The sequence below is a fragment of the Protopterus annectens genome, chromosome 4.part1 (assembly GCF_019279795.1).
Source record: "Protopterus annectens isolate FY-2018-M chromosome 4.part1, PAN1.0, whole genome shotgun sequence".
Taxonomy (NCBI): domain Eukaryota; kingdom Metazoa; phylum Chordata; order Ceratodontiformes; family Protopteridae; genus Protopterus; species Protopterus annectens.
Window position 1 is genome coordinate 714378817 of NC_056734.1, and position 24257 is coordinate 714403073.

Consider the following 24257-nt stretch of genomic DNA (forward strand, 5'->3'; position numbering starts at 1 on the left):
ATCAGAATATTATTAAGAGGGGGGAAAGTGTTGTTCATTCAGTAACTTAAAAAGTTTCACGTATCATGCAGAAGAGTAGCCCTGGCACTGATTGGTAACCATTTAGTTTAATTTAAAGTTAAACAGTGATGTACAGTGGGCACAAATAAATGAATAAACCTGAAATGTTTGGTTTTGAGAGCTTTGTAGAAAACTAGTATAGTGTGGAAAGAGAAGGGCCTTGCTAAGCAATGTGTATTCTAGTCTGGAAGGAGGTAGGATATTCATCACAATAAGCTTCTTGTTTCAATGTAAGATGTGTTGCTTTATAAGAGACTTATAGCTGATCCAGCACTTTAAAGTAGTCTAATTCCATACCAGGGTATTTTTGGTGTACCTAATAATATAGCAGTAGACTTATATGAGTTAACAGCCATCTTGTTTTCGAAAATCCTTTTCCAAATAGTAACAAAGTCTTCTTGTAATTCATTGTTTACTACCACATTGCTTTCATTTGCTCTTGTAATAATCATATCACCTGTACAAAGAGAGCAGAAAATGTGTGGCAGATCCCAAGACAGTCTATTAATGAAAAGTGAGAAAAGGTGTGAGTCGAGCACAGACCCTAGTGGCACACCTTTTGTAAGGTACCGACATTTTAGAGAGGGCTAGCACTTAGAACCATAAAGATTCTGTTCAACATCAGGAAATTACAGCTCCTGAAAATCCACAGTTCTCCAGTAGAAGGGAATGACTGTTACAAAGCATCATCTGATCCAGCCCTTATGGACCAGTTGGACATCCACAAATCATATAGCATAAGAAGCATAAGAAACACCCAATCTATGGAAGTAAACCTCATATGTAACATAAATAAGACATGCTGGAGAGACAGGTATGTGTCTCAGAGAATACCCCTTCACTGGAGCATCTATGTGAAGCAAAGTTCCTCCCTGCACTTATTCAAGTGAAACTTGGGTCAGTGGATGGGGAATTGTAAATTTCCTCCTGGTTTCCCGCCTATGTCATTATTAGAAAGAGGAAGCATATAAATGTTTGCCCAAGCTGCACCCTCTACTAAATGAATGATATTATAACTTGTTAAATACATTGGGGAAGCATGAGTAGGCTTAAAAAGGTGCTCTAAGGTCATTAGCCTAGTAATCACCTATGAACCTCTGAAGTATGAAATCCCAGCCTGGACCTGCTATGCAATTGTACCTGGTAGATAACCTGCTATGCAGAGCTGGGATCTACACTTGGAACAGGCTTGTAGCCTTGAACTTTTTCAAGACTTTTTTTAAGAGCAGTCCATTTACTAGAAGGGCTCTATATGGCAGAGAAGAAAATTAAGGCATTGTTCTTTTATTCAAATTAAAAAGTCAAGCAGACTATCATCTTTTGTTTGTGCTGTGAAATTACATAACTGTCTGTGGTAGAAAACCAAAAGATCTATCATCTTGTGTATGTACTATGAAATTATCACCTTGTGTGTGTACTATGGAATTATCACCTTGTGTGTGTGCTATGGAATTGTTATCACCTTGTGTGTGTGCTATGGAATTGTTATCACCTTGTGTATGTGTACTATGGAATTGTTATCACCTTGTGTATGTGTACTATGGAATTGTTATCACCTTGTGTATGTGTACTATGGAATTGTTATCACCTTGTGTATGTGTGCTATGGAATTGTTATCACCTTGTGTATGTGTACTATGGAATTGTTATCACCTTGTGTATGTGTACTATGGAATTGTTATCACCTTGTGTGTGTGCTATGAAATTGTTATCACCTTGTGCATGTGTACTATGGAATTGTTATCACCTTGTGTATGTGTACTATGGAATTGTTATCACCTTGTGTATGTGTACTATGGAATTGTTATCACCTTGTGTATGTGTACTATGGAATTGTTATCACCTTGTGTGTGTGCTATGAAATTGTTATCACCTTGTGCATGTGTACTATGGAATTGTTATCACCTTGTGTATGTGTACTATGGAATTGTTATCACCTTGTGTATGTGTACTATGGAATTGTTATCACCTTGTGTATGTGTGCTATGGAATTGTTATCACCTTGTGTATGTGTACTATGGAATTGTTATCACCTTGTGCATGTGTACTATGGAATTGTTATCACCTTGTGTATGTGTGCTATGGAATTGTTATCACCTTGTGTATGTGTGCTATGGAATTGTTATCACCTTGTGTATGTGTACTATGGAATTGTTATCACCTTGTGCATGTGTACTATGGAATTATCACCTTGTGCATGTGTACTATGGAATTGTTATCACCTTGTGTATGTGTACTATGGAATTATCACCTTGTGTGTGTGTGCTATAGAATTGTTATCACCTTGTGTGTACTATGGAATTGTTATCACCTTGTGCATGTGTACTATGGAATTATCACCTTGTGTGTGTGTACTATGGAATTGTTATCACCTTGTGTGTACTATGGAATTGTTTTTTATATATATAACTGGTGCCTCCACTGCTTCCTTGAGCATACAGTTTGTCACACTTGTTCTCTCTCTCTCTCTCTCTCTCTCTCTCTCTCTCTCTCTCTCTCTCTCTGCATACACCATTCCAGGATAAGCCTGAAAATGGTTCACAGAGATCAGTGCTCGGCCCTGGCTGACAAGTTAAAATAAAATAAAAATAAAAAGTTATCTCATAAAGTCAGATTGAACCAATCTTCATTTGTTCAATGACCCTCAACCTGTCCTTGTTCACCCATGTCTTCCTACATATTAATATGGTCATCTGTCATACCTCTGTTGAGCCTTTCATACCCACTTCATATTACTCCATATCATCAGATGTCATCACATAACTGCAATCCTCCAAAATGACAGATTCTTCCTCTTTAACCACCTCAGTTCTATATATTTTCTGTGTGTAGTTTACATCAGCATAGGATAGTTTTAATCTGAAATGCTTTATTATATCCATCTCATTTGGTAAAATATTGTCTGCATCTCCTAATCCTACAAAAGATATTGACTTTACTGAAAGATGTTGTAACCCTACTGTCTCTTCCACTCTTCCTGGCAACTCTTGTCCAACAGCCTTCAGAAGATGTATGCAGACATCTACAAATACGTTAAAGGAATTTACATTTCATTTTTACCCATTTCCCTTCATCACTCTGCCCTTTTTTGGTGTGGCCGTGGTGGTGCAGCGGTTAGCATTGCCACCTCACAGCAAAAGGTTTTCTGGTTTGATCCTCGGCTGGGGTGCCTTCTGTGCAGAATCTGCATGTCCTCCCTGTGGTCGCGTGGGTTTCCTCCAGGTGGTCCCGTTTCCTCCCACATCCCAAAGATATGCTGTAGGTGGATTGGACACTCTAAACTAGCCTTAGGCGAGAGTGCGTGCATGTGTGTGCCTTCTGTAAAAGGTTGAGAGTTGGGCTGGCAACTTGTCACTGTAAAATAACTCCACTGCCAATTATGAGCAGACAGGTGATCCGCTGTGGTGATTCCTAACCAGGAAAAGCCACAAGAAGAAGACTCTGTCCTTATTTGCCTGACTAATACCTCCACTACTAACAAAACCAAATATAGCACTAAGGGACAAACAGTCTCATCTCTCTCTCTCTCTCTCTCTCTCTCTCTCTCTCTCTGCTGAGACTTGACTTAACTCTACTGACTGACACTCTAATTCTGAGATATTCATGCAGTATTACTAAATGCATTCGTTCTTCTAAAACTCTCTTCATAGATCTCTGTCTGCCATATCAAATGCCTTTTGATATTGAAAAGCACTGCCTCACTACCTTGAATGCCCATCTTCTCTACCATTCTACCCAGTCAACACCAACTTCCAGTGGTCCACTAAACGTAGTGCTCTCTTAAACCCTATCTGTATAGTCTCTATCAAATCCCAAAAACTTTTTTGTCTACATTAAAAAAACTTGATTAAGATTCCTAGTATCCCCCTACATTTCCATTTTCTTTTGGTAAAATATACATGCTAGCCCCACCCATCTATAGTCATAAAGCACTCCCACCAATCTTTACATTACTTTATAATAGTCGACAGAGAACCTCCTCCTTTCACTCCACTGTTTAGATGTCATACCACCCTCACATCTTCTTCTTCTCCGTGTCATACTCAAGCTTCACCCTCCTACTTTCTGACAGGGGACTTCACATTTTGAAATACAAAACCTAATGAAAATGATACAAAGGACCTTCTTCTGATAGACATGGTAAAGTATGGGGTTGTTAAGGAGAGACATTGCCTTTTGAGTTTTTAGGAATTCTTTGAAGTTGTCACAACAACAGTTGATGAATGACTGACAGTACATCCTGCTTACCTTGACCTCACCAAAGCTTCAGAATATATTCCACATTAAGGAATAATTGCTAAACTTGTTGTTCTTCTTTTGGCTTTTCCTGGTTAGGGGTCACCACAGCAGAACTTCGGTCTGCTAATGATTGGCAGTCGATTTTTACAGTGCTGAGGTGCCAGCCCGACGCCCAACCTTCAACGAAGGCACGTCCATTCACACATGTCTTTCAAACACCACTCGACCATGGGGAGGACATGCAGACTCAACACAGAAGGCACTCCAGCCAAGAATCGAATGGGAGAACCTCTTGCTGTGAGGCTACAACAATACCACTGCACCTCCGCGGCTTCTAAACTAAAAGTATTAAATGTCAATCCATATGTATTTCTGTGGGTAAAATACTGGTTAGCTAAAAGGACAGAAGTCATGGTGGCAGAGCTGTCTATCTTTCTCAACAGAATATGCTGGATTTGCTCCAGAAGGCTCTGTAGTGGGGCTGCTTCTTTTTAGATTATTCGCTTATGATGTAACCATGATGAGTGAGCTATGGAAAACCAGATATGTAAATGACTACATTTTCAGAGATAATGTATAAAAATACATACCTGAAGCTGATCACTTCTCCAGTTGATCCCACAATGTTTTACCCTCTTTTAGTCAATTCATGAGCAGTTAACACATTATCACATTTAATACCTGGTGATATGGAGCGTTACTCTCTGCCATCTTTCACTAGTTCACTAGCACTCATAATGCACAATATAGGTTTCTTTTTCAGTTTGTTAGAGGCATAAAATGATCCCTAGTTTATATTTGGTACATTAAAGTTCCTATCAACAAAATGACTTCTTTGTGCTCCATTCTAAAAATTCCATCTGCTAGTTTCTATCTTTTACCTTACAGTAAGAAGGAATTCTGTATGCTACCACCATGCAGCCTGTATTACCATTCCCAGTTAACAATGTGATCCACAGTGAGTCTGCGCCTTCTTCTTTACAGGTATATTCTGCTGCTGCAATCTCTTTCCTTTCATGCAGCACTTTACTTTTCCTGTTTGTCCTCACTATCCCTCCTACAGACTATAAATTCTGATATGTCTGCATCCTAGTCATGGTTCTCTCAGTTCTATGCTTCTAAATGAGTGCCATTACTTCAGGTACATTTTTACTCATGCTGTGAACATCAGGAGGGCTCAACTTCACAAGACAGAATTTAACATTATTGAAACTGCAAATACTGAGCAACATAGTCTGAAATCAGGAAATGATCAAATTACAGTGACCAGAATCTAAAGATGTTGAATTATCTGAAATAATAGATTCCCAGTAACATACACATAAAAATAATGCTATGAATGTTTTGAAATATGTTTGTGACAGTATCCAGTTGCAGCATTCCAAGGGATCGTTTGCAAATATGGCAACATCTTAATATATATAAATTAGGTGCAATGTGACATGAGTCCACCAATCAGCAATTACCTTGATATGGAGAAGGAGCTAATTCTGTGTCTCGGAAATGGCAAAGCTCCATTATCAGACATTACCTTAAAGTTGAGAAATATGTTGCAAGTTCTGTATGGATGAACAGAAAATTCTCTAGTGTGTAATAAAGTGCAATGTAGATGGCATAGATGGACATAGGTTTTTATATAATAGTGCACTTGAAAAATCTGGAATAGAGTGTGGCAAGTGCTATGTCAGAAGGTACAATCAATTACCACGCAACAGCATTCCTAAAATTATCTTATCACACATGGCTTGAAAATGACACACACACACTCTGTCCATATTAATTAGCATATTTCTAAATTCTAGAAAGATGCACAACAAAAATGACGCATTTAAATATGTATATGAAGACATTACATTTGTAGAATAAGTGCAGAGAATAGTTACAAAAAAAATAGGGGAGAATGTGTTACTCGTAATATGACAAACAGTCACAGGGATTAAAGTTCACATGTAAAGCACTATATGGATAAGGAAAATATACTGAAGGGAATGATAAAAAGATTAAAGCATGTAGTTATGGTTGAGGCAGAAGACAGCATGGTTGACAAAAACATGTATTTAGATTTAGAATGGATGGTAGGGGATACTATTTCACAGACAGGGTAGTAGTTAAACAAAACAGGTTAGCAAAGGACATTGAGGAGCTACAGAAAACAGAAAAATGAACATGGAATAAAACTGAAGCTAAAATGGTGGGTGCTACTGCAGTGGATATTTGCATCATACAGAAAAACTACATAGAGCTTGTGGTCTCCTTATTTTCATATAATCATGCATAGTTACATGCAAATATAGTCACTGGTAATTTTTTTGTGAAATGTGGCCTAGGAGTCAAATCTGAAATGAACATCATTTATATTTTTTGGAACTCACCAACAGATGAGCTAGACGCACAACAGTATTATGGATTACAGGCAACATACTTTGCAATGTGCTAAAACGCACCTTACAGTACTTACACTAAAAAACAGAATTAAGGTGCTAGATGAAAATGTAGCAGTAGATTAAAAACTATACAACGTATTATAGTAAGCATTATTTATGTTTGTGACAGTAGAAAATACTCAAAATATTAAGGAAAAGATGTAGTTTTGCTGGAAAAGGGAAAATGAAAAATTCTTCATGACATGTATGCCAAGGTATTTGATATGATATAGTATTTCTCATGTGGCAGTACAGGAGCCATCACTCTTTAAGTGGGCATCAAGTGCATGGCAAAATGTTTGCCTCTGCTTCTGCAGTTGCCACCACCAGGGTGGGGTTTGCTATTGCAAATCTAATGTATCTTAATCTCTGCGACAGTTAAGAATTTTAGTTATTTTACTTTAAAAGCTTTGGCCTCGTCATTTATTTTTAAAATAAGGATACTACTGTAAGTTGGTGTAGGGCTATGGCATCCAGCTGTGAAAGAGAGAAAGGATAACTAGCTACGACCTTACAACTTTTTTAACATTTTATCTGGATTATTTTCTAACAATAGTACAGGAAGTGAATTATGCAAATTTAGTTGCATCTTGTAGCAATATTATCATAAGGCAGGCAAAAGTTTGTAGCACTGGAAGATACTAGAAGCCTCTCCTGGAAATTACTGTTTGTGTGTGTGTGTGTGTGTGTGTGTGTGTGTGTGTGTGTGTGTGTGGTGTGTAGTAATTTCAAATATAGCTACTGTTGACAAAATTGCATTTTAGGGGACTGAATTCAGAATGAGCTGACTGAATAGCATGGGAATCCAAAGCCTATAACTCTGCTATGTGGTTGTTTGGTATGGAAATTATTTTTGTATGAATGGTGTGGGCCCATAGTCAAAGCAGCAGTGTTTATTTTCTACATGCTCTTAGGACCGTACATCACTTATTGATTGATTGATTCCTTGATTCAGTGATTGATTATTACACTGATTTGTATTCATATATATTTATATTTTGTACTGTTTGCTTGTTAGTTGTTATTTACCAATATTTATTGAAGTGGCACTATTGTTCTTGCATATTGGTACCAGTGGTATAGTCATTAGACCATACATTCAGTTACCTTGATCTGCTACAGGAGCCCTCACTCAATGCTGATGCATTCTTGGAAACCATTCAGATAGATAGACAGATAAATAGGTAAACAGATAGACAGATAGGTAGATTAATAGATAACAAAAAAAAAATGAAAATGTATTAGGAAGACAGAGTGACATAAAAAAATGAAAATGCATTAGAAAATTACCAGATAACTTGGAGCTAAGGCACATATAGCCAAAGGAGTTACAATTCCATAAAGTGATTATGGTCTACCTCTATCACTACAGCGTCTATGTCCAAACATAGATCCCTGTAAGCTCTTCTTAACAAAGAATGTTGGTTTATGACTTTAAACAATGAAGAAATTATTACTGCCTCACTCACAGAAAGACTGCATGACTATTTCATTTTCAGATTGTTTGATATGTTGGAAGAATAGTGGTAGATTTCTTTGGCCACTATGGTTATAAAAAGAAAGATATTGAAGCATTGTAAAGATGGACCATTACCTGAACTCAATATTGACACATGGTGGTCTTTATATTAATATTACAGATGTGTTACTTGACAGTAGGGATATCTTGCGTAATGATGGCTTATACTGCTTTTCCTTTTTTATTTTTTCTTCATTTCTTTGCTTTAATTTTTCTCTCTTTTTATTTCTTTAGTAATCAAATTGACACTTGAAGCTATATTGATATATTGTACATTTATTCTGTATAGTTTTATATGGAAACATGAATAAAAATAAAAAAGAGAAAAAAAAGAGATGGGTTATGGATTCAGAGACAAAACCAAAATCAACCAGACAGAGAAGATACTGTCCCTAGGAATCCTACACAGCAAGTTGAAAGCTCTCACTAGTAAATCACAGTCAGTAACACAGCTGAAATTCTTCACAACTTTTTAATAGGTAGCTAAGCACATTAGTCCATAGGACATCATCAGAACTACCATAAAACACCACTGAGACAAATATATGCATCCAACATTAGGTCACATATCCAAGTTACAGTAAACTCTCAGTTAACTGGCACCCATGCGCTTTGGTAGATGTTTGATAACTGTAGATTATGGTTGCTTGAGAGTTACTATTAAAAATAGGTCTGACTAGTACTGTACCCTATGCAATGTTTGGTTTGACTTGTTCCCAGGATGGGGAGAGAAAGCATTTATTCCTATCTTCAGTTTTAAAACTCCAGAACTTTAAAAACATAAGGTATGCTTCTGCGGGGGGAGACATAAAGTGCAACATATAAAAATTGTACTCTATTTCTTCAATATTTTTTGCTGGTTGCTTGAGAGTGCCAGTTTTTTGAGTTCCGGTTAACTGAGAGCTTACTCTACATACAATTACATGAAAAAATATACTAAAAGAGTTCTATCACCTCTATACAAATATGATAATCGCATATATTATTAAAATGTATTAGTAAAGATATATATTAATAAAAAATACAACTATAACCATGCAGTGCACAGTTTTAATGCATTGATAGAAATATTATAATTTATTCCTGAATACTTCTCAGTATTGTCTAATTTGCCACATAAGAGGTCTATCCATAAGGTGTATACAGCTTTAAATAAACATAGTTAAACATATTTGTCACCTTTTACAAATACTTAATACTAAACACCTCACAAATAAAACAGGGGCATACATGTTACCCCTGATATAAATTTATATCTCTCCATCCAATAATCATTGCAGTCTTACTTAAGTCTCCCTGATCCCCTCTGGGTTTAATTGTAATTTATGCTAGTATTACAAACAGGAAACTTTCATATTGCCTACACTCTGTGGTATGTTTTATAGTGCACTGATCTCATTAGCTTTTCTGTGTAATAACAATGCTCTCAGATACATTTGGACAAAGTATGCTCAATCTTGCCAACATAAAAACACTGATAGGGATCACACTAGGCCAGATATACAATGCCTACACTACCACAGTTAAAATTCTGTGTGAACCTAAAATAATACTATTTTACACTGAAGGACTACTTTAGTACACTATACACTATACACACAATTTGTGCCTCAGTCAGCCTGCTGAGATAGCGTATAGTGCACTAGAAGAGTTTGTTCTTTGGTAGTAGCTGAACAACCATGAAGTTAATATAAATGGGTGTGGCAATGATGCCCCCACAATGGGCTGCCCATGTAAATACAGTACCTCCCTGGACTACATGAAAAGAGACATAGAGGAGCTCCCTGACCATGTAGCCCAGGCTGGTATGTCCCTGACCTTGAGTAGCATCTTGCCCTCACCAAGAATGATACCACAGTATAAAGACAAAATGATCAGTTTCAACAATTGGCTAAAGTATTGGTGTCATTCAAAGGGGATCCAGTGTCTGTCAGCCTGGGATGACATGCTCGACAAGCCACGTTGCTTTGCTAGGGACGGCTTGCACTTGTCACCCTTAGGCTTTCGTATACTGGCCAAGGCTCTTGCCACCCCCATAGTGCCTTTTTTAGGCAAGGCTCAAAGGACAAACCCACCTCCATAGACAACCCAAAGATAAAAAAACTAAAGGTAATGCTACTCAATGCCAGAAGTCTAAACCTCAAGATGCACGCACTCGAGACTCTCCTCAGTATGGAGAAAATCGATGTCTGTGCAGTAACAGAAACGTGGTTCAAGACTCCTGAGAGCACCCCAGCACTACCAGGTTATAACTCATACCATGCGTTTCAGCCCCAAAACTCAGACCGAAGCACAAAAGGAGGGGAAGTATCTATATTCATCAAAGATACCTACACCTCCAGGTTAGTGGCACTGCACGAAGCATCGGAAACCATTCATGTGCAACTAACAGCGGGCAAAACTGCCTTTCAGTTTGTAGCCTGCTACAGAACACCCTCCCTATTACAGGAACCCCACTTGGCATTCCTGAGAACACTGGAGAATATGAAGGTCTCTCCAAACACTATGTTATTGGGTGACTTCAACTACCCAAACATTGACTGGGAAAACTACTCAAGCCCAAACACCCTTGCCCAATGGTTCCTTGAATTTATAAACTCTAACGCAATGGAACAACTGGACACCACTCCCACAAGAGGGAACAACATATTGGACCTGGTCATCACCAACATGGGGACTCTATGTTCCACACCAGAGGTAAACCCCTCATTGGTAAGATCAGATCATAAACAAATTTCCCTGGACATCCATATCCTGTCCCCACCCCCAGCCAAGGAAATCACTTTAAGAATTTCTCCAAAGCCAACTTTGCACTTCTCAAGACTGAAGTGGAATCATTCAAAGCCCCTGGGCCAGAGGATAATACAGCCCAATCCACAGAATCCTTTACAAATGCATTCTATGAGCACCTGCAGGAATACATGGCTCGTGCTATCCCAAATAAAACCAAGACTCACTCCTCCAAAAACAGGAGACTGGTCTGGTGGACCCCGGCCATAAATAAGCTATACAACAGAAGGAGGAAGCTACTACATGACAGAGCAAAATCCCAAAAAGGGAAGGCATCTCTGATCAGTATTAGCAAGAAACTTTGATCCCTCATAAAATCATCAAAGGCCAGTTTCGAAAGACAAAATTGACCTAGACACTAAAGATAATCACAAGGCCTTCTTTAGTTATGTCAGAAACATGGGCGTAAACTCCCAGATATGCTCTGAATTGTTGCATAACGGTACAAAATATACCGAACCTACAGACATAGCCATCATCTTGGCAGACAGTTTCAGCGCAAACTTCTCCCCCTTCCCCCCCAAAGGAGCAAACGCCTATCCCAACTGAATGTAACCTCCCTGACATCACAGATGCACAGGTGAAAGCTGCCCTCTCCAAAGCAAAAAATACAGCATCTATGGGACCGGACGGTGTCCCAGGCTGTGTCTTACATGAGCTCCAAGAAGAACTGAACCCTCACATTAAGTCACTGTTCAAACTTAGCCTTACTACAGGATATGTACCCAAAGAATGGCGTACAGCTACAGTGGTCCCACTCCACAAAGGTGGTGCCACAACAGACCCCGGAAACTATCGCCCCATAAGCCTAACTAGTCTGGTCTGTAAAGCTATGGGGCGTATTATCATGGAACTCAAAAACAAAGACATTGGGAGCCTCCAGACACTGGACTCTACCCAATTCGGCTTTGTTAAGGGCAGATCTTGCCTCTTAAACCTAGTTGATTTCTTTGAAACAGTTACCAAAGCCATAGATGAGGGCAAGGTAGTCCACACAGCCTACCTGGACCTCACAAAAGTCTTCGACACAATACCCCACTCGGGCATCATAAATAAGCTTACCAGCTTAAATATCAACCCCTATATCACAAGATGGGTTGCAAACTGGCTCAGAGATAGAACCCACATGGTCAGAATCACAGGTGCCATGTCCGAATCCAAACCAGTTACAAGTGGCGTCCTACAGGGCTCAGTTCTGGGACCTCTCTTGTTCGGTATATACTTCTCTGAGGTTCAGGCTAACACAGGGGGATTATGGCTGACAAAGTTCACAGATGACTGCAAACTGGGGGCCATAATTGAATCTCCAGCTGACACAAGCATCCTCCAAAAGGGTCTCACAGAGGCGGATGCTTGGTGCCAGAGCCACAGCCTTAAGCTAAATGCTAAAAAGTGCATAGTCATCCCCTTTGGGAAAAACAAGGTGCCCACAAATGACCACATAGGTGGTAATCCATTAAGTACGGAAGAAGTAATTAGAGATTTGGGGACCAACGTAGATAGTAATCTCTCCTTTGATAATCACGTTGCCAAAGTGGTTAGAAAGACCTTCTATATAGCCCACCTTATCACGAAAGGGTTCGCATCTAGATCAAGAGAGGTCATTGTGCCCCTCTACTCATCACTCATCAGGCCCATAATTGAATACAATGCCCCTTTTGGGATGTACCTTACCTGACACCTGCAGCAACTGGAGAGACCCCAAAAGTACCTCACCAAGAGGATCATGGGCTACAAACAGATGTCCTATGCAGCTCGACTAAAGAAACTCCAGCTCTACTCAGTTGCTTACCGCCTACTCAGAGGCGATCTATGCCTGATGTACAAAGCCATGTCAAACCCAGAATTAATGGACATGCTCCACTTCACAAAAACCAAGTCCCTTAGAGCTACACGCTCCAGGGACCTAAACCTCAGCACAAAAATAAATAGGACATGCTGGAGGGACAGATTCATTTCCCAAAGGCTCCCCTCACTCTGGAATAGAATTCCAATTCATGTTAGACATAGCCCCTCGCTGACCCTCTTCAAGCGAAATTTGGACGCGTGGATGGGAAATCGCAAATTCACCCCTGGGATCTCTGCTGTGTCCCTGCTAGACAGAGGCACAGTAAACTAATCTTAAAAGGGTACCTTCTGTGACCTACTTTACAGAGGCACAGTAGGCTAATCTAATAGGGAGGCGGAAGCCAAATACACTCTGGCTAGGCTTATAAATGCCCTAGGGCAGATAGCCTAGTATCTACCTATGAACCTATAATTGTGGTGAGGGGGTGATGCCTACAGAAAGTTTTCTGGTTTTCTTTTTCATTCTTTTATCAGTTGCAATGACTGGGTTTGCAGTTCTTTTAATATTGGTCAGTCCTCAACCAGTTAATACTTTGTGTTCAACCATGCGAGGGTCAGTCATTGTGACAGTTGAATATTGCTTATATATGAAAGTATTTCTTGAATAAACATTACACCAGTGTGGCTATTGTCAACACACTAATACAGTAACAGAAATGTCAACACACTTCTACCCATGCACCAAGGTTACTTCTCGGAACATGCAAACTTAACAAGCAGTGATTTTGTAAAAGGCCCAAGCTCCCCTGCACTCCCTACACCCCCTACTAATTACATATACTAACTCCAAGATCACGCAGTCCCCAGGGATAGAACATATTCCCCAACCCCAAGGAATGTCTATTCTCGCACAGCTGTCAAGCATCTGCTTTGTCACTTTATCAGCCAAAGAGTGTTGACAAAGCAGATTTAACATCAAGTGGGATGGAACCTGTATATGTGTGTGTGTGTGTGTGTGTGTGTGTGTGTGTGTGTGTGTGTGTGTGTGTGTGTGTGTGTATATATATATATATATATATATATATATATATATATATATATATATATATATATATATATATATATATATATATATATATACACATATATGGAGCTAGGACTCTCCATCGAACATACATTTCACCAAAAAGTAAGTGTCAATCACCTGATTAATTGAATTATTGGTCTCATTTCAAAATCATATGAGGACACCTGGTAGGTGATAGCTGCATAAGACTTGGTGTATACATCTGAGATTCTTACTTACACCTCTGAAATGTAGCACAGTGTAGCACTGTGCACCAATGGCTGTGATGCCCCATTCCCCACAGTATATATGTACCCCATCCCTTGGATTCACTGTGCATGGTACAACAGTACCCTGCTTTGAGCAGTACATCTGCATTCACTACTCACTAACGGACTAACGCAACACACAAACTGTGTTCTATTTCAGACCATCACTTCATTTGAATGGAAATCTGACAGGCTTTAAATCCTGATAATCATAGTAAAAGGGTCCAAACTCTTCTTGTCTAATTTTTTACAGCATTTTTGTGTTCCTACAAGTAATGTTACTGTTTTTTTTTTTTGTTTTGTTTACCATCATTGACATATTTAAAAACAATGATTCACTATTTTTCCTTTGATTGTTCTATGACTTTTAATACAATGCATAGCACAAATAATTGCAACATTATTCAAATTCATAAAGGGAGTCCCTGCAAGTACATACTGTTTATTTAATCTAGTTTTTATTTTATTGTCTATGTCAGTAAAACAGTGGTAGTCAACAACTAACATTCTCTCACAAAACCTCTTCCTTTCTTCTTACTCTATTCTAAGAAAGTTACATATCAGATTTACTGTGCACTTAACCTGAAGCATAATTCATGGAAACAATGTATCTTTCAACATATGAGAAGACAGCCAACCTTCTCTTGACAGATATAGCAACTTGATACTGTTTTTTTTCTCTAGAGTTCACTTTTCTTTTTTCACAAGGTCAAATAAGTTCTTATACACAGTCTTTTTACAATTTGCCTGGATGGTGGACAGATTCCAAAACAAAAACAGAAGAACAGTTTATAAATGCCTTGGGGGGGGGGGGGATAACTTGAGTCAGAATACCATCTCCTAGACAACCACAAACATGAGCATTGTTGTATTCAAGAGGCATTTTCTTCCAAGGATACTTTTTGCAGAAGATCATTTACAACTGTGCCTCGTCTAATACAAGTAGTGAGAGTGTTTTTTTACTGAGCCATGAGTTCATCTTCAGAAATAGCTTGGCAGCTAATGGAATTCCATGATTATTTGTCCTTATCAAGCTCTGAAAAGAAAATCAGGAAACATGTCACCCCAAAGCAGTGGCAGCTGGACAGGTGTCCTCGTTTACGTTCACTGGTATCCGAGACACTGGAGAATAAAGGAGACATGTTACACAAAGCTGTCTGGGATGATGCCTTAGAAGAGGTCAAAAACATCTTTAGCCATGGAGTTACTGTTGACTGTCAGTAAGTTTTTTCCTTGTCTTTTCATTAGCAGTCCCTTAGGTCTGGATTAATCACATCACCATCTGGTTCCTTCTTGCAGAAAGTAATAAATTACATAGGGTGGTCCACAGCATTCAGAGTAACATGACTTTTATTTATTTACTTAGTTACTCTTAGTTTACTAGATCCATTTGAGCAGCATCCACTCATACTGGGTGCCTCAGCAGAATACAGAGACAGTGATTGCACATGGCAGAACACTCAACATCAAAATCAGTAACTAGAATATGAACTTTTTATTGATTAGTAGAATGGGCTGCGCACAATATGGCATGCTTTCTAGGCACAGTTTAATTCATAAGAGCATACACAGTGCATTTATCATTACACTACATTCAAATTTGTTGGTAATTAGTGAAGAGGATTAAGTCTATGAGCTGGTAATGAGTTGTAGGGTTTGATTCCCTATGCTTTCATTTACCTGCTAGTGACACTTTGCCAGTCAGTTAACCATGCCATGCTTCGAGGTCAACCCTAAAAAGAGACACATCCAGGTCACCCCTAAAAAGAGACACATCCAGTTCAATTACCCAGTGAACAAACAAATAAATAAATAAACAAAATTAAGCTAAACATGCTCCATGTGTTATTTTTAACACATGAAGATGGCTGTGGTGGTGCAGCGGTTAGTGTTGTCTCCTCACAGCAAGAGGGTCTCTGGTTCGATCTTCAGCTGGGGTGTCTTCTGTGTGGAGCCTGCATGTCCTCCCTGCAGTCGTGTGGCTTTCCTCTGGGAGTTCCAGTTTCCTCCCACATCCCCAAAGATATGCTGCAAGTGGACTGGACATGCTATAATTGGCCCTAGGCATGAGTGTGTGCATGTGTGTGCCTTCTGTGGAAGGTTGGGTGCCGGTCTGGCAAGTTGACACTGTAAAACTCCACTGCCAATCATGAGAGGACAAGGTGATCCACTGTGGCAACCCCTAACCGGGAAAAGCTGAAAGATAGAGAGAGAGAAAGAGATGCTTCATGTGTTATTTGTATTGTGTATAGCAGGGGTTGTCATAAATACAGAGACAAATAAGCAACCAAATATAAAGGGGTACAACCCCTGGCATTAAGACTAAAGTTGTACTCTAAAGTGACCTGGTTGTTATCAGAGCAGTGTTTAAGGTAAGAAACAGCAAAGACATTTTAATAAAATGTCAGAGAAAAAGCACATGCAAGGTGTATAGAAGGGTTTACATATGAAAAATATGCATTATATTTTGGAAGGTACTAGACATGTTACATGAGAAAGTTCTTAATTGGACCATGGAAGGGAATAAAGAAAATGATAATCTTATGTGAGGATATAAGGGTATAACAAAAGGGAACATAAATGTGTTTTCAGTGCTTCTCAAAACCCTCTAAACATTGCACAAGTAAGAAGCAGGTGTTTTAACATAAAACTAAGTCTTGAACATATAAAATGAAACATAAAGGAAAAATAAATAATTTTAGTTAGTAAAATTTAATTTCCACAAATGATATTTAGTAGGCCACTGAAATAAAATAAATTATAAAAATGCAAAATATATTGTATGATTACATCCACAGAAAGAATAAAGAAGTGGGAATATACTTAGTAAGCCCAGGTTAGACAATCCTTGCCACTAATACTGAAGAGTGGCACTCAGGCACATTTCATGTGGCAGTACCCAATGGACCAGCTTGAGTGACATCATAGTCTTACTTTTTAACATTTGTGACAGAATTTCTTACAAAACTGAGCATATTTATTGCACTGATTAATGGCAGGTACAATTGATTTATTTTAAATATTTCTTTACATCAAAGTATCACATATTCCCATATATCTCCCCTGCAGTTTGCCTGCCTGGCACTTGAATATCTTGCTAGAGTAGAAGTTAAAGTTATTGGCACTGTAGTCAGTAAAGCTTGCCAGACCCTGCTCTAAAGTGTTTGACTAGAAGCAGACAAGACTGAAAAAAATGTTAACATAAATCTGAAAGCTAAAGCTTAAGAATCATACCAGCACAATTATCTCTAACATGCTACCCTCAATACACCCACCATTTAATATAATTCTTTTGTCATTTATTTTATTTATAGGAACACTATGGGCTGGTCTCCATTGCACAGTGCTGCCTGCCGAGGAAATCTCCCTTTGGTAAAGTACTTGCTTCAAAAAGGAGCTACCCTTAACTTCAGAGACTTCTGCAACTATACCCCACTACACAGGGCAGCTTGGAATGGCCATGGGCAAACAGTGGAGTATCTGCTGCAAAGTGGTGCCCATCCTGACCTTCTGAATTACTCAGGGGAATCGCCACTGCATTTGGCTGCAGGCAATGGACATGTGCATACTGTTCGCTTATTACTGAAGTACAAAGCCCAAGTCGATATTAAGGATAGCAATAAGTGGACCCCACTACACTGGTCAATGCTACAGGGCTGCACAAATATGGCTGAACTGCTATTGTCTAATGCAGCATCAGCGGAAGCTAAGACTAATACAGGCATGGTCCCACTGCATCTTTCTGTATTATCAGAAAATCACCAAGTTACGGAGTACCTTTTACAAAGGAAAGTTAATGTTGACGCCAAGGAGAATAATGACCGGACTGCTCTTCATATAGCTGCAAAAAATGGGGACATACAGGTACAGCAGAGATAAAAAATAATTTAAAGAATAAGTATATAAAATCTGAAATACAGTGTTCAGTTTCAAAGTTCAGCTAGCACTGAAAAAGTCATAGCAAATCCATACTGAGAATTATTTTCTAGTTATTGCATTTGTACAAGGAGTAATGAATTATAAAGGTCACAGGTGGTGGGAGGAGTGTTATTCTTAAAAAAAATGACATCAAAGAAATCCCAGATGTAAGTCAGTTGCAGAAATGTTGCAAGGAGAGTTCAAAGCTGACCACTTTCTGAGTGCATGGAGAATGCTATATACTAAATGTTTAGCCAAAAATCAAAGGGTTAGTGTAGTACAATACAGTACAGTGTGCAAAATGACTTGTTTCTTCAATGATGGACAATAGGGCAGCTCATGCAAACATAAAATATATACATCATGAAAACACCAGAAGTAGTCCATGAAGCCAGGCCTTCTCAACAGTGACTCTGAGATGGTCAGTCTGCATAACAGTATCTTAGACAGAGGAAAAATCCTCACTAGAATTGTTCATCCCCTGGCTACAATACATAAAAAGACTAGAACTAAATTTTAAAAGCTATAAGCATTACAAATGTGACTGATGTCATTCATATGTTTCAGGAGATATTTTCGACAGAAATGCAGAACATACCTATTTATGTTCAGTACACATTACAGGTGGTGAAATTGGTTATTCTTTACTAAAGGACACTATCAGGGACTCGCCAGTTGTGCAAATCCAGAATGGTCTACCTAAGTCAAAGGTATTACCCATGGTATTATTACCCATGGTATGACTGTTATGGAACACTGTCAGCTCAGCAGACCTGAGATGCAGCTTGAAGACATAAATAATGGAACTAGATTTCTAGGTATATGTAACCAGATTATACTGGTTGTCAGGTTCACAGGCTCTTAATAAACTTCTGGCCAAGAAGGTCATCAAGAAGCATGGCCATATCACCCAATAGTGGTGGGAAACTAACAATGTCCCCCATTAAGCAGACTTTTGTCACATAACCCTAGTGAAAATTATCAGTCATCTATCAGACTGGTTTTAAAGGTTGCTATGGAAGTAATCTTCTTGACAGGTAAAGGCAGCTTATTCCCAAAAAGAGGGGCTATGTTGAGTTAGGTATCTGCCACACCATCTGGTGTTATTAATGTGGTAGTATAGGTTTAGGTCTCTAGAGTGGGTGCTTGCTTTACCACTGGTTCTTTTAATGTGAAAGATTTGAAATAGTGCCTGGTCATTTATAACACAGAATAAGTAGCTATCACCCCTAAGGAGCCTGTATGGCACTGAGTAAAATCTATCCTTTATAGGGATTGAACCCGCAGCCTTGGAATTATCCTAAAACCCTTAGGTATACATTCCACATGTATACAGTCCTGCAAGTAGCTGTTTTCCAATTGAAGTCACCTAAATGTTAAAACGGCATCTTCAAGTGCCTTTAATTATCTACTGTTCCCAGACACTCTATTTGAGTAAAATCTTTAAAATGCCAACCTGCAGAGTCTTCTAACCATTCCTTAAGGGAGAGGTTACCATTATACGATGTTCGATCCACTGCTGGTCTATCATGGTTGCCACTCATAGTGTTCGTGAGCCCCAATTGGCTATTCAGATTAACATGCAATCTTTGTGCCAGAGTAACTCCACTGGAGCTAAAATCCATATCTGGGCTATAAAGTTGCGAATTTAAGACATGGCAGCTATGTGGTTGCTCAGGAAACTCTCTAACTGATGTAATATTAGAGACTCATTGCAACAGTTGCAGAACAAGTGTGGTTAAGTTACCAACAAACTTTTGTAGGTCAAAGAATGAAGCATTTAAATCACTGGGTGTAAAGTGGTTCACTCCCTCAGCTCCTTCTATAATTCCACAAACTAATAGACACGCAAGACACTATAAACACCAAACCATGTAAAAAAACAAACAGGATGTCTTAGGATGTGGAAATAACCCTCCTGACTGGGGAGGGATACGGAATTACATCGCAAGTTGCTGATGCTATTTAACAAACATGGATGCAAGCTACTTCAGGTACTTATAAGAGACAATAAAAAAAAATATATTGTATTAAATGAGACTTTGCTAAACTATACAGGTCATTGCATTTGGACCAGTTATTTGAGTGTAAAAAGGACATTTCTTTTAATTTATTTAATAAGGTTGACCATTTGATTGTGGAACTAAAAGACCAGAGCTGTTGGACATGCTACACTTAAAGAAATCCCAATCCCTCAGAGACACAAGCTCCAGAGATCTAAACCTTGTCATCACAATGAACAAAACATGCTGGAGGGATAGGTTCCTGACCCAGAGACTCCCCAGACTCTGGAATAGACTGCCCATACATGTCAAGCAGAGCACCTCTTTGGCCCTCTTCAAAAGGAACCTTGATGATTGGATGGGAGATAGAAAATTCACCCCGGGGATCACGTTAGTCACCCTGCTACACAGGGGTCCAGGGAAGTAAACATTGTGGGAAGAAATAGCCAGGGAACTGTTATGGATAGGCTTGTATAGGCCTTAGGGCTGATAGCCTAGTACCAACCTATGAACAAGACAGTTAAAAAGTTAATTAGGGAGAAGAGAGAATATGAAAATGGGATTGCCTACCCACCATCCCCCCTCAGTCGACAACAATCTAACATTTCAGTTTCTGAACCTGTGTCTATTGTTTATAATGGAAGTGGAAATCATGATGCAAGTTATTCAGAAATAGCAGACCCTTTAGTACATACCCCACTGAGGAGGTCCGAGAGAATGAGGAACCAGGGGGTAGACAATCAAGCCAAAAGGCAATTAAACACACAGTTTTTTCCAAAGGGTCAGGGAGGTGCTGTGAGGGGGGGAGAGGGAGGGGGAGAGGGAGGGGATGAGGCAATGTCTATTACAATCAATAAAATGAGCAAATGGTAATTGTGGTGGCATTTGCACAAATAATCAAAGTATGTGTAATATTGTTAACAAGGATGGTGATTTTAAGATTTACAACTTTAGTGATGAACCTATTTCTGAAGTTTGTGTCAAGTTATTTGAAAAAGTTTTACCTTTGTCCCTGCTAGGAGGTCAAGATGTGATGAAGTGTTAATTAAGCTTAAGTTATTTTCTAGAAAGTTAAATTTGGCTTTTTATTTTAATGGCTCTGATGATCATAATACTGAGCACTCTGGATATAAAAAATCTAGTTCCTTTAACCCTCCACTTTTACCAGTGGCCTCGGTCTTTAAGAAGATATGTGAGACCGAAATTCAGAGGCTCCTTAATGCTAAACTAGGTCCTGGCATTTGGAATTTGACTAGGAATGAAGCTATATTATTGAAACAGATTTGTAATAATGTCATCTTATGGATCATGAAGCCAGATAAAAGAGGGAGGATGATGAATAAGAATGATTATAGTAACAAAATGTTCACTTTATTATTTACAGACATATATGAGGAGTCTAGTATCAATGAAATGAATATTGCACATCATAAAATTGATTTAATTTTGGAGGACTTATTAATGATCACATTTCCCCTTCTGAATATAACTTCTTAAAGGTAAAATATCCAAAAACGCCTGTTATTTTTGGTATACCAAAAATGCACAAGGATCTATTTGATCCCCTTTTCAGACCAATTGTGAATGCGAGGGCCTCAAAAACTTTTTTACAGCACAGTTTATTGACTATTACACTAAGAATATATTATGTCAACATCCTTCTTTTTTAAAAGATTCTTGGGACTTGTTATCTAGGGTGACTAATGAACTTTATAGTGACAATCTTATTTTTGTTGCTATAGATGTTATGGATCTTTTTTCTGTCATACCTCACAACACTGAAACTGAATGGTTTTATGAATATCTCTGTACAAATTTGAACCTAAATCACAATAAAGTGTTAACACTCAGGACATTAATAGAGTTAGTATTAGAGAACAACTTCATAGTTTTTGAACATCTGCTATTTAGGCAAAGTAAGGGAGTAGCTATGGGGGCAGCATGTGCCCCCATTTTTGCCAGAATAGTGTAGGCCTACTGGGAACTTAATTATGTCTTCAAATCTGATTATGTGAAGTCATGGCCATTCTGTGCAAGATTTTTGGATGACATAATTATTTTCTGGACTGGCACTAGAGCTAGGTTGGAAGAGTTCTTTAACTGCCTCCATACTGCCCCCTAATTCCTGAGGTTCGCTGACTATGTCTGATGACTTTATCAACTACTTAGATGTGAACATTTCTGAGAATAGACAAAAAGGAAGATTTGAATTTAATATCTGTAGAAAACGAACATACTCTAATATGTTGCAACACTATACAAGTTGTCACCCTTGTCACCTGAAAACAATCATTAGTGAAAGGCCAATGTGTCCATCTAGCTAGGATGGTATCAGATGATAGTGATTTTCAGAAGGAATGTAGGATTTTAAAAGCTATGTTTCAGAAGAGGGAATATCCAAAACTTTTTTAAACAGCATTTTTCAGGAGGTTATTTTTAAAAGGTTTAATAGTCATTTGGCTCCATTATTGGGTACCAGGAATAACTCTCCAGTGGTGCCCTTTAATCTTGAGGGAAGTAATGAAAATCAAATTTTTGGTAGGGCATGTATTTTGACCTTTAATAGTGACCTTAATGATATCAGGGCCATTATAGAGAAAAATTGGTGCGTTTTTCTACAGACCCAGATTATACTAGAATTGTAGGACACACCCCGAGGATTGTCTATAAAAAAGACACTTGTATAAAAAACATGGGTGAGAGGGACAGCACTGAGTATTCTAATGGGAAAATGATAAAATGTGGACAATGTACCCAGTGCAAATATGTCCGGGAAGGTGAATCTGTATTACTCCCTCATTTTGGATCTATTCGGTTAAAGAAAAAATACAGTTGCAATACAAAACATGTGGTCTGTGTAGCATTATGTCAAAATTGTTTGGCATTTTATGTGGGGAAGACAACCAGGAATTTTAAAACCAGGATGCACCAACATAATTATAGCATTAAAAAGAAAGACCATAGCAATACTCTTGTTAGACATCTTGAAAAGTTTGAACAACATTCTTTTAAATTCATCATTATAGACCATGTCGATCTTGGACAAAGGAGTGGTTCTGTGAATGAATTCTTAAAGATGAAGGAACTACAATGGCAGCTTAGAACTAATGCCATTGTTTTCCCAGAGCTTAATAATCAATATTCTATTAGCATTTAAAATTAAAAGCTTCTTCAGAAATGTAAATGTCCTTCTTAGTACTTATGTACACATGTATGATAGTGCAGGTTATTTTTGTGCTTTATTATACTTTTAATGTTGGAATGGTTGGCAGTGTTTTTTGCTTTGTAATTGTGAAGTATTTAAAAACATGTTAATTGTCTATCCAATCAGTTGGCTTTGTATAGGGTACTTAATGTGGTTGCTAGTTATTCTGCTTTATTCTGATGAAGTCTTGTATATTTGGAACGAAAGCGCTCAATAAACAGTACACATAAGTGGTTTTAGCTTTAGTTCCGGTGTCCTGTTTGTTTTTTTATATGGTTTGGTGTTTATAGTGGCTTGGGTGTGTGTGTGTATATATATATATATATATATATATATATATATATATATATATATATATATATATATATATATATCTGTATATATGTGTGTGTGTGTGTGTATATATATATATATATATATATATATATATATATATATGTGTGTGTGTGTGTGTGTATATATATATATATATATATATATATATATATGTATATGTGTATATATATATATATATATATATATATCTATATATATATATATATATATATATATATATATATATGTGTGTGTGTGTGTGTGTGTGTGTATATATATATATATATATATATATATATATATATATATATATATGTAGGCCTACTGAAAAAGAACAAATGACCCAAATATCAATGTTCATAAGGTCAACCATAAAAAGATGACTTTGAAAATGTCGAACTTAGTGCATACAAAATAAACTTAAAAAAAAAAAACTTAAACATAATTTTTGCAGAGGAGCAATCAACCCCACACCCCCCGTGTGGGGGGGGTATCATCATCACAACTCGTGTTAATTATATATATTAATCCTGAGATTGCACAATTTCAGGTCAAGACCATATATCCCTACCCTGAGTATTGTGGGATCTTATAGACTTAGCAACCATCCGTGTAGTTGACTAAGTTTCTTCGACTACACAGATGTTAACCAAAGGGGGATTT

At 38.1% G+C, this 24257-nt stretch overlaps 1 protein-coding gene across 1 annotated transcript in view; it reads left to right on the plus strand.

The window, feature by feature from the left end:
• The first annotated feature begins 15087 nt into the window (after positions 1-15087).
• LOC122801406 (ankyrin repeat domain-containing protein 65-like) overlaps positions 15088-24257 on the plus strand; it is a 230830-nt gene continuing 221660 nt past the window's right edge. The window contains exons 1-2 of the mRNA XM_044070923.1: positions 15088-15373; positions 17468-18017. Of these exons, the coding sequence (XP_043926858.1) occupies positions 15123-15373; positions 17468-18017 (801 nt within the window). The 5' untranslated portion in view covers positions 15088-15122. The remainder of the gene's footprint in view (positions 15374-17467; positions 18018-24257) is intronic.